The sequence below is a fragment of the Neopelma chrysocephalum genome, unplaced genomic scaffold (assembly GCF_003984885.1).
Source record: "Neopelma chrysocephalum unplaced genomic scaffold, ASM398488v2 Primary Assembly neopelma1_60, whole genome shotgun sequence".
Lineage (NCBI taxonomy): Eukaryota > Metazoa > Chordata > Aves > Passeriformes > Pipridae > Neopelma > Neopelma chrysocephalum.
Window position 1 is genome coordinate 9,584,155 of NW_020897715.1, and position 12,043 is coordinate 9,596,197.

The 12,043-nt window shown below is 37.6% G+C and overlaps 1 protein-coding gene across 7 annotated transcripts in view; it reads left to right on the forward strand.

Annotated features, from left to right (window-relative positions):
- The window catches only part of SENP7 (SUMO specific peptidase 7), a 42,456-nt gene that overhangs the window by 2,234 nt on the left and 28,179 nt on the right, over positions 1–12,043 (forward strand). For 4 of the 7 annotated variants that reach the window (XM_027681028.1, XM_027681029.1, XM_027681032.1 and 1 more), the window contains exons 1-4: positions 182–269; positions 1,569–1,639; positions 2,183–2,290; positions 4,492–4,586. In XM_027681028.1, the coding sequence (XP_027536829.1) occupies positions 215–269; positions 1,569–1,639; positions 2,183–2,290; positions 4,492–4,586 (329 nt within the window). In that variant the 5' untranslated portion in view covers positions 182–214. Of the gene's footprint in view, positions 1–181; positions 270–1,568; positions 1,640–2,182; positions 2,291–4,491; positions 4,587–12,043 lie in introns of those variants that run through there. The other 3 variants (XM_027681030.1, XM_027681031.1, XM_027681033.1) reach the window with 2 other exon arrangements.

Consider the following 12,043-nt stretch of genomic DNA (forward strand, 5'->3'; position numbering starts at 1 on the left):
GCAAAGCAAGGCCATAAAGAGATTTACTACAGGGTTTAGAAGTCTGTTTGTTTATCTCAGATAATGCAAGAATTTCAGGGAGTGAAGGCAAACAATTCTTCTTTGCTTTTGTTTAAATCCCAAGATTTCTTGCTAAGATCTCTTATCTCTGCAGTGCCCTGAAGAATTTGTATTCCTACAGGTGACAACCTTCAGGAAAGTACTGCTGGTTTAGATGAGTGCGTATACACGTGTATGTGTTGAGTTAGTCACCTTTTATTTGGGAAAAGGTGAGGCAACTGCATAGGTTGCATTTAGCACAGATTTAGAACTCTGTTTACTTCTAAATTTTGTGCTTGTTCTGTAACTTAATTGTGGGCGCTGCAAACTGACATCTTCTTAATGAATGTGAGCATTGAGAAGATGCTGTATGGTGAGCTGGAAATGTTGCTGATAAACGTATCTTGTGCTTTTTATCCCTTTCTGTCAGTCTGTCTACCTCTTCTTGTCTTCTGAGTCTGACCTTATCTGTTAATGTTATCTGTTATGTTATTACAGAGGTTATCTGAACCTCTTCGCCTTTAAATGCATATTAAAATTCTAGATAACTATGTGTTCTTAGCAATCTCATAACAGAAATCTCTAGTCAGGCAGCTGGTGGTGTTCTGAAGTAAGAAATTTGTACCTGGCCATTGAAGTGCAGATCAGAAGAATGCATTTTGACTGATGAACATGTTTATAGGCCACTTCTAAAAGAAAACCAACCAAATAAATTTGAAACAATCTACTTGTAGAAGTCCTTGAGTGAGAAAATGTCTTGTTCAATACTTTTATGTTGATTGGAAAGGAAGGGAGGCTCTTGTATGAGAAGTTGTTGCCTGTGCGTAACATTTATAATTTATTTTTTAAATTTATAATTTGAAGAATCTGTTATTAAAGGCATATTTGTTATTACAGCCTTTGACCAGCAAAAGGAGTCTGAGGTACTGATTACAAAAGAGCTTAATCTTTGTTTCAAAGACGTGTAGAGAAGGAATAAGAGCACCCATGGTTCAGACTGAAGGACTGAAGTATTATCTCATTATGGTGCAGCATGCTGCATTATGGTCTGTCTGAAGGACTGCCTACTGAGCTAATGGATGCAGTTGATGTATTAATTATTAAGTTGTTAGCATTGCTGTTCTAGAATCCCTGCTTGTAATTTCATGGTACAATGTGGGGCACCTGGTGGCTTGCAAATCAAGTTCATAGTACTCTTTACAGCGGCCATCATGTGGAGTGGCTTCAACTTTTTCCTGGCTGAGATAGACTCAGTTATCTGAAAGATGTGAATGTTGTGTTCCCTCTCTGATTCATTCTCATCTGGTTGTATTTGCAATGTCAGGTTTTGCTTCTCAGGATACCTAGAGAAAAGGCAATGCTTGCACTTTTATTCTTTCAGTTGATATTATTTTAACTGGTTTAATTAACTGATAGGAACTGCCATCCTATTTCCTTGCCTTGATGAACTAGTAAGAATTTAGTTTGGTAATTTTTGGGTTGAATTTCAGTAAACAAACCTTATTTCCCACATATTTTTTCCTAAATAGGCAAATTTCCATGGATTACTGTTTTCTCTGACAGTAATTACTTTCCAAATGCAGGTTCCATTTCTGCAAAGGTTAGCAGTGACAATAGGTTATACCACTTTCAGTACATTGTAGTCTGTTGATGCTAAATTATCATACCAAAATGCTAGTACTATTGTTAAATGTAATTGTTCTTCATCCTGAATTTTTTGTTTAGTGAGAGCAAACCTAGTGTGACAGTCATGATATTCAGCTATTTTCTTTGCTCTTTATCATTCTCTAAGCTGAAACAACTTAACTGGAGTGTAAACAAATCAGAGTGAACTAAGAAAACTGTCAGTACATTGGTTGTCATCTTTTAGGCACATGTTCAAAACTGTAAAGTTAATAAAATAGGAAGAGCTTTTTCAAATGGTTCATGTGTTAAAATTAGCTCCTCATGAGGTATGACTCATGATTTGGGATCAATTCCTCATCAATGAGGAATGCATTTAAACTAAAGTCACACATCAGTGCTTCCCTTACAGCTTAGTTTTGCCTGACAGTTAAGAAAACTTTGTGCATGGCAGTATGCTAGCTCATAGCAACAGGACATAATTTAGTTTTATCATGTGTGTAACATCATCTGTTTTCAGTTTCATATACCAAAGAAGAAAACAAACACCGAATCAGAGGCTGTCCAAGTTCAGTCCCCTGTGGCAAGGCTCCCAGGCTCCCACCATTGGGACTACCTTTTCAAAGAGGTAAAGAGAAGTTCTTCAGAGTGTTAAGTGTGTAAGAGAATGTTACATGAGGTTTTGGTTCTGTTTTGGACGCTGGCTTTTTTAATACCAAGCGCTGCCTTGGAGAGAGACAGGTGTGTAGGTCTGAAGTTTGCCTGCAGGCATACATTTACAGAAATGGAAGACTTAGTGCCATGTTTCCAGCCTAAATCATTGAAAAGCAGAGTTGGTCTTCAGATGTAGTTTGAAACTGTCTTAAAAGTCTTTAATTTAAAGATAAATATAATAATTTTTATAGTTGTCTTCTGATTTCTGAACTTTGAGTTATATTCAGATCACACAGTAAACTTTTTGTTATGATATGGAAATAACTTTTACGTTGAGTTTTCAGGTAGTTATTGTTTATATCTTAGAGCTTAAACTTTAAGAGAATAAATTAAGTGCTGTATCACTTTTGACAGAATTTTAGGTGCTAATACAGAAATAAGTGCCATAAGTACTCTTACAGTCTTTTAGTCTTAATACAGTTATCATAATTTACTGTCTTGATCATCTCAGTCACATATAGAAGCAAATATTTACCTCTATCAATCTGTTCCAAATTCAATGAATATTTTTAAGATGCCAAATGTTGGAAACATATTTTGCTACTCTTATCTCCTTCAGCTCAGCATCAAGAGTTTGTTATAGGTTTTAGTGCTTTCAGAATCATGAGGCAGGACAAACAGGCTCCTCCTCAGAGGAATTTTAAAAGCTCGGTGGGGGTAGTTAGGAATTTTTTTGTGATAATGTCCCCTAGGTCTCTTGGTAGGCCAGGTCGTTTGAGCACACTGCAATAGAGACTCACTGTGTGGTTGTATTCTAACTGTTAATTATTTAAGTGAGCAGAGCATCCAATAACAGTCAGGTTCTGAAACTGGAGGTGATGTCTCCTGTGGTTACAAGCAGCAACCTCTTGGGCAGATCCAGACAGCACTTGCATGGAATTCTTTCTGTCTTTCCCTCTGCCTCTGCAAAAACAGTGATTACACTGGATGAACGGAAAAGTACTTTTTTTCGTTTGTTATTTCCTGTATGTTGTCTAATTTTCCATTTCTTATTTTTCCTACCTGTGTCTATATATTTTAGACTTTTCCATGTGGTAAAGGGTTTTGTGTGCTTTAAATGCTGACTAGTTTTTATGTTCTACTATAAAAGAAAAGCTTGCTCTGAGGTATCAGAGTTTGGTGTGTGTTGTTTGAGGAACTTTGTGCAGCTTTGAGTGATTTGGATGTATAGGTCTCTACCATGCATGAACACCAGTGATATGAGGTGAAATAGATGATGTTTGAAGGCAGGAAGAGGGCAGAGCACCTTCAAGGCAATTTCTTGCTGCCAAATTTTTCAGTAATGGGGGTATTTTTCACTAGAGTTAGTCCCTTATGGTAGGGAGAAGGTAATTTGGGATGCATGTTCCAGACTTCACTAAAGTTTGTGAAATGTGTGGGCATGAATTTTTCAGATGCCCTTTTACCCCACAATTAGACAGAAGTGAAGATGTTTGCTTTCAGCCTGACTGGCATAACTTCCCAACATCTCTTTGGTTTATTATATTTTACATTTAAAAAAAAAAGGAGAGATTAGTGGGAGTTAATGGCAGAGGCAGGTAGGTTTGGGGAATTGCAGCAATAACTATGTTTTGGTGCAGCTTCATTTATTTAATTTGAAAATATAAGTGCTTTCTGAGAAGGTAAGAAAATTTGGAAAAAATGAAGTCTTACTGTTAAAAATTTTGCCACCTTGGTGCCAAAACTTCAAATTCCTTTTCCTTCTCAGAATTTTATATCTTTGTGTGGAATATAATTGGTTTAAATATATGGAATTAAAGAAAGTAGAGGCTGTCTTGTGTATTTGTGATTATGTAAAACAGGCCTAATATTTAAATCCCTGTTTGTGATAATCCTTTAAATAGGGAAACAATTGAATTGTCTTGTATTGTCATATGTTTTAGAAGAAAGTTCCATTCAAGATCAGGTGGTATGTGGATGCTTTAAATGAAGTAGATTCATTCTTTTCAAAATTGTTATATGTGCTCTTTGTGGCTCTGCTCTATTTGATCAGTTACATTGTTTCTGTGTCTGGCATTGTTCCATTTTTTCCGTTTTTCTAATGTTATCCATTATGACATGTTTATGATGAAATCTGAATCTTGAAACCTGACAATTTTATTTGTTTTGTTTCAGTGGAGATTAAGTGCCAACTACAGAAAGCCTTCCACAAAAGGAAGAAGGCAAAAGGACTGTGACGGACACAGCTCTAATGATGAAGAATCAGTTGGGTAAGAAGTCACCTTAAAATTAGTTCCTCCCTGTTCGTATATTCAGAGTTTTGCAGTCTGTCTTGAAGATGGGCATCTCTGGTCTCTGGCTAGTTTTTTGTGTCATGCAGAAGTGGCTTTCAAGCTGTTGGGTAGCTCACCTTCAGAGAATCGTGCTTCAGTGATCTCATGGCAGTAGTAACTTTTTCTTTGTTTTAACACAACACAAGACTGTGACATTTGAATGGTAGTGCAACACTTACTAGAGGAATTACTGCTTACTGACCTGCTTGGAATCCTGAAGGGTGTTTGTTGCTCTCTAAGTGCAAATTGTCATTCTAGCTCTAGATATTTTAGTTATTTAAGAAGCTTCCCAGATTATCTTTTGCTTAGCCTTTTTTGCCTGGTTGTCCACACTCATTAGCCTAGCTTTATCAACTCTTAAAAACAATTAAAAAACCCCTTAAGCTATATGGTAATTAGTAGGGGAAGGCAGAAAAAAAACTAGAGATTTTTCACTTCTGTGTTACTGTCAAGACACCTAAGTAAATAATTAAGACTGCTGATGTGCCGCTTCTTTATGCTCTGTTGACAAGAGCAAATATCTTGGTTTCTTTGAGATTATGGCAAATAATTTAAAGTTATCTTCTGAGAAGCTGTCAGATAGATAATTGTTTATCCAAGAAAATTTTGAAGCTGTAAGTGCTGTAGTTGACAAATAGAAATGAAAATGTAGAACTAGATTTATTAGTGGCAGCTAGGAAACAAAATGACTTTGTGATGAAATGAATTATGTTTGTCTTAATGAAGCAATTATTATTCCACAAATCATTCAATTCTAAATAAATGAGTAAGCATTCCCTGCCCTGTTTTATGGCCAAGATTAGTTGCAGTCAGAAGTGGTTTCTTGTCAGGAGATGTGGTTAAAGACCAAGTGCACAGGTAATGAAAATGCTTAATGATGCTGCTGAGTTTTGTGGTTTTGTGACCTATGAATAGTCATTGTTTAGCCTGGCCTGTATATTCAGAATGCTTCAAAGTGTTGCAGGAAAGAGCTGAAGTTATAAAAGATGCTGAATTTATTTTGTCATACCTCCTCAGAGGCATAGCTGTGAGTTTACATGGATTTACCTCAAAAAGCTGCTGTCAGTAACTTTAACTGAGGGAGCAGCTCACAGGGTTAACCTGGCAGAATTAGAAGCTGTGTTAATTGCAGTTTTCTGAATTTCATTTATGTTGATATCTGATGTCAGTCTCTAAAGGTCTTTCAGTAAACTTTGAACTGATCTTTCAACATTGAGGAGGGTTTTTTTTTTTTTAAAGCTACCTTTGGATCTGTTACATATGTTAATTTTCTGTTACATATGTTTATTTTGATATGTGAGAGACTTTCAAATAGCATTTGTAGGTGTTCCATAATTTTTACCAAAATCTTACCAGCATGTTAGTGAGAAATGATTTAGACTATGAAGAGACAGTAAATATTCAGATATTAAACCGGTACATTTTTCACTTCCACAAAAAAAGATGTGTGTCTAGAGACTAGCTGCAGGTTCTCTGTAAAATAAATTTACTGTCTGCAATGAAGCTTGTACTAAATATTCCATCTGGGTATTTGGGTTTCTCAGTAAGTCAAAATTGACACAGTGATCTCATTGCATAAGTAGAAAGAGCACACAGGTTCTAAAGAAGTGGTGTTTTTTAAGCAAAAGTCTGAGAACTGACAAAGCTCAGAAGGAGTGAGGTTGCATGCTGAGAGTCTTTCTGATGCAATAGTTTCTATGTTCTTTCTTCCCAGTGAGGAATTTTTCATTTTCATTGCAAAGCAGGAAATAAGTCTTAATGACAAGCTTGTATTAGCTCCCGGTGTTTTAAAAACGGTCCACTTTTATTGACAGGAGCTAATCTCCAATGTTTAGGGAGACATGTTTTATCTGAAGTGTTGCTTCAGCATTGTTACTGCCACTTCATTTTAGTCAGAAAGGACAAAGTGGATATATTAGCACAAACCCACCTTCACATGTTGTGTGGTTTTGGGGTTTTTTTTAGCTTAAATTTTGGATTACAAAATTTGGTAGTTGGTTTCTTCTGTCAGTTGTGCTGTGATGTGAGACCATGGGGGTTTGTAGCAGCAACTGCAGCTGCTTGCACTTGTATACCTCTGCTTGTGGCCTTGTGAAAAGTGACTGTCAGGTGATAATTTTTTGATCCCAGAGAGGGCTCTCAGGGCAGCTTACTGCCCTTGTCCTTTTCATATGCTGGAGTTCTCTTACAAATTTCTGTGATTGTGTCACGAAACAGAGCTGTCATGTAATCTCAATAGTTCAGTTTATTAGGGTCATGACAGAACATTAGGTATTGTGTTTCTGTCAGTGGTCAATTAGGGTTTTGTATCCCACTTAGGAAACTTTTTAGTAATCAAGGAAGGAGATAAGACTATTAGAAGGGTAGCTATCACTGCCTGGAAATAGTGTTTAGAGTGTCCACTTACTTCAGCTGTATTACTACTGCATTCTCCCAAGAGGGGAATAGAAGTAAATAAAAAAATAATAATTTTTAAAAAATCCACCAAAAAACCCTCAACAAACCACAACTACTCAAAACCCCAAACAAAATGGAACGCTGTTCTGAAATTCAAGCTTCTCATCCTGGTCTGGTTTTTTGTTTTTGTTTTTTTTTTTTCAAGGGAGGAGGATTGGAAGGAGCACTTAAATAAGATGTGTGTGATTCTTTCAGCTCAGTATTTGAAATATTAATTGAAATACATGTCACAGCTGAATCAAGTACTGACCCTGTAGCAGTCAGGTTTTTGTGGCAGTCATTTACATGCTGGTTCCCTCACAAATGCATTCTGTCAGTAATAACTTCCTGGCCCAGCAAAACAAGGAGGTGTTTAGGGATGTTCATGTTTGCTGCTTGTTGGTCGTTGACTTCTCATCAGTTGGTGAAAGGACCTTGAAGCAGAAAGAGGATGGACAGAGGCTTTCTTCTCAATAGGGTGTAGTCAGTGAATGTATCAATCAGAGTTTCCCATTAATGATAGTGTATCACATTATTCCTTTGGGCTCCTGGGACCCTGACTCCTGGTCAAGGGGTCCTTTGACTCCTGGTCAAGGACCTCCTGGGCTGTGTATGTGCTGCAGAAGCTCAGGTAGCTGGATACACATCAAGTCTATCAGTGGCTTTATTCTGTAAACTCAGGACAGATGTTCAGCTTATATGGGATCTAATGGGGTGACCCTCGAATGGTATGTGACATCCCACTGGCACAAATTTATATTATTAGTATGTAGAATGTAGGCGTGAAGGTAGTGGTGTAGACAATAATAATTTAGTCCAAAAGGAATCAGTAGCCTCCAGGTCTCATTTTGATCACTTTCTAATACAAATTTGAATGAATTGGAGGCAGCAGTTACAACACTGGTGTGCACAAATATGATCATTGAGAAAGGAACTGGATCTAGTAGCTGTGATTATTGTGTGAAATAGAGGTCAAACATATTCCCCAAAGGGGCAGAAGCAATTAATAGCTTTTCATCCTGTGCTTTCTAAGGTAGGATAATCCTTTTTTTGCCTGTGAAAAGTGGTATGAGACTTGCCAGGAGCAGCTAACAGCATTTTTCATAATATGTTTTTTTGTTTATTCCATCATTACATGTGGAAGTATATTTTCATTACCTTTGGTTTTGTATTTTTTCCGTTTTGTGGAGGTAGAATGTTAGGTGCTTTAGAAACAGAAATAGTTGCCTTTGGTTTTCCCTCACCAAGATGCCTCCAGTTTTACTGTTGTGCAGCTTGCTTGCTGGATCTGCTGGTGGAACTTGCTTTTGATGTACACTTTGCTTGCTTTTTTTCTGCTTGACAGTAATTTTTATCTTTTGAAATGTCTTTTGTTTGCTTTCCAGTAGTTTCATGGGTATGTGCGTGTGCTTGAAATTTTAAGATCATTTTTGCAAAAGTTCTTGGTTAAAATGTATAAACCCCATTTAAATCAAGGGAACGGAGACGTTACAAATTCAATGTGGAATAACAATGATTAAACCAAATTACAGAGGAGCCTGGAGCCTAAGGCCTAGCATGGTGTGAATGTGAGCAAAGCATGTCAGACCCGGGTTTCTGAGGTGGACAGCAAATTATAGGTGGTGAACTTCTGCTTCTGACTCCTTTACCTCCTGCTGTGGACTTTTTCTATCATTGTGTTGTTTAAACACTCAATGTTGGAATATTTTCTGTTATCTTTACAAATCCTGTTCATACACGGTCACAGTCTTTATTTTAATTGTGTGTTTCCCCTGGACTAATTACCTTACAGGTTGAGGCTAAATTTAGTAAAACTTCGTTATGATACCTTGTGTTTGACAAATAGAAAGAAAAAAATTACCTGGCATTTCTATGAGGTGAAACAGTGAAACCTGGAAGAGTTGAGGTCTGGGAAACAGACTGATAGGCTTGACTTGATTCTAGTCAGGAGAGCTGAAGTGTTCCATAGAGAATAATACATTGTCTCGTGGTTTTCTACAATAATTATTTTTTTTTGTTATTTTTTAAGTGGAAGCAATTTTATGTTTCACACCTTTGTATTGCTAAGGCCCACTTTTGCAACTGTTTTATATTTACAGGAAAAAAATACTGGTTACTGCAAGATTATATTTGTAGTTTCGAGTCCTGTTAGGGGGCAAATATCTCACTTAGTCCTTCATTGCTGCATCTCTTCTGGCATCCCAAGAGATGAACTGTCTTACCACTACAGTTCTTTAGTAACTGGACCTCTAAAGTAGTTTGGGTCTTTCTTGTCTTTAGGGAGGAAATTAAAGCCCAAGAGTAAATGCCCGGTTTTGTAAGATAGATTTGTACAAGTTACCTATGACTGTTACCTTGAAATGGCTTTTAACTGCTTTAATAGTTGTAAATTTTCTTTACAGTCTAATAGTTTGTTGTGTAGCTGAATTTTTAATTAATCACATTTCTTAAATGTATATATTCTCTATTTTCTTAGGTACTGCTCATTTATTTTTTATTTCTAATATATGTTACGGTGGACAAACAACAAATGATGTAAAAGTCTGGTCACTATAAGCTCTTCTGGCATATTAAGCTATGATTAATTTGTGTACTTAATGTTTGTGCTCAGTAAGCTGCTACAGTTGGGCTCCACCATTTAGGATACTTGTGTTACTAAACTGACTCTCATGACTTGTGTTTACTTTCTAAGCTTTTCAGTCTTTAAATGAAACTCCAGTCTGTGGTTACTTGGAGTGTAGAACAAAACCTCTCTTAGGTCTACAGTGTTTAAAGCACAGTGCTCAGACTCAGTAAGAGTTTTTTAAATGCAACAGTTCTTTGCTATAGTAGTTATAGACTGTATACAGGACTAGATAAAAGAACCTGCCTGTTCCAGACTGCATAAAACATTCTGGAGCACTTCTGTGGTTTAGGTTGGTCTTCTAATGAGACTGACTCTATGAAGGAAATAAAAAGTCACACATACAAAAGCAATCACTTCAGAAATCCTGATTGCTTTTCCAACAGGAAATTAGGACCAATTAGGACCCATCTGCTATATAACACTTTCTCCTCTGTCTACATTCTTGGTATCACAGTGCCTTAACTTAGGCAGTTTTTTTGTTTTGGTTTGGTTTTTAATCCCTCAATTTGAGCATAAGTTACTTATTTTGGAAGGTGAACCATTTAGGTTTATTGTGCATTTTCTAGATAGTGGTCTCCAAGGTGTGGCATGTGCAAGACAGCTCATTGGGGTACAGGAAGGAAATATTTTTGTTCGATTATTAAATGTTTATATCATCTTTATTGCATCGTTCTTTTTAATTTCTGTCTGTGTGTTTTATAATCACAGAATCGTTAAGGTTGGAAAAGACCTTTAAGATCATGAAGTCCAAACATCAGTCTGTGAATTAGCATGTACCTTGTTAAAGGTACATGCTCACAACTACTTACTGCTGATAGGGATGCATAATCAAAAAAAGTTTGGAGACCACTGGTCTGGGAAACACTTAGCAAAGCTCTAAGAGAAAGCAGCTCATTGCATACACATTGTGGCATTCACGGGTGCAGAGATCCCATAAGATTGACTGGCTTTCATAGCTTACAGGCGGGTTGTCCAAGCTGTGTATGGGAACACTTCTGTGTTTTCAGGTTCAGTGAGGGATTATGTGTCTTGTTAATATGATAAGTAACCAGGGAAAAGAAATCTCAACATGAAGAAACATCTTACCCAAGTGAATTGTGTTACACAAGCATGGCAGTTCCAGATTCTTTTTTTTAGGTTCAAGCATGTCTGTTGTTCAGCAGTTTTCATGCCATATGTGTATTTGTTTGCCGCTAGGTACCATGTAACCAGGCTGCTGAGCTGAACGCAACATGCCAGGGAGACAATTAGATTTGCTTGCACAGTTGTCAACCCACTGAGGAATAGCAGCTATTTGCTTAAGAAATGTTACTGTAGCATGTGTGTAACACTATGTGTAACAGGTATGTGAGTAAGAAAAGGTTTTCTCTAGCTATAAGAAGTCTTGCTCTATGGTGTGAACAATTTTATTTGTTAGGCAAGACGCGCAACAGAAGAAAGTAATTCTTGCCTCAGTGATCTTTAAAACCAACAAATTAACCTGAACTTCAGTGTCCTCTTAGGACTAGCCCTTGGAAAACAAGTCCAGTTCTCAGTGGTTTGAAAATAAAGTAAATCTGGACAAATCATCTATGATCTATAATATTTATCTGCTGATAAGTTAAACAAGGCTTAGTGTTGGGGCTGTACTTGAGTCACAACAACCGTATGCAGTGCTATGGGCTAGGGGAAGAGTGACTGGAAAGCAGCCCAGCAGAAAAGGACCTGGACTTGCTGGTTGTCAGCCACCTGAACGTGAGCCAGCAGCATGCACTGGCAGCCAAGAAGGCCAATGGCATCCTGGTCTGTATCAGCAATAGGGTGGACAGCAGGACCAGGGCAGTGATTGTCCCTCTGTACTCGGCACCGGTGAGGCTGCACCTCAACTCTTGTGTTCAATTATGAGCCCCTCATTACAAGGAGGGCACTGAGGGGCTGGAACAAGTCCAGGGAATGACAACAAAGCTAGTGAAGAGTGGGAACATAAGTCCCATGGGGAGTGGCTGAGGGGAGCTGGAGTTTTTCAGCCTGGAGAAAAGAAGGTGAGGGAAGATCTTATTGCTCTCTACAATGACCTGAAAGGAGGTTGTGACGAGGTGGAGCTTGGACTCTTCACTGAAAGTTTGCCTCTTCAGAATGACGTGTGGATATGTTAGCCATTCATGCCAGAAGAAGAAACCTTGAAAGGCTGTCCTGATCAAGAGATGTGTTTGTGATTCTTGTTCTCAAAAGAGAACTGCTTTGTAAATTGTCAAGGCAGTGAACCTAATTCTAGTGAAGGTATAAGGTATGATGCAGAGACAGCGAACTCATGGAAAAGCTTTGTTGGATTCATGTGACTTAAAAAGTTCTC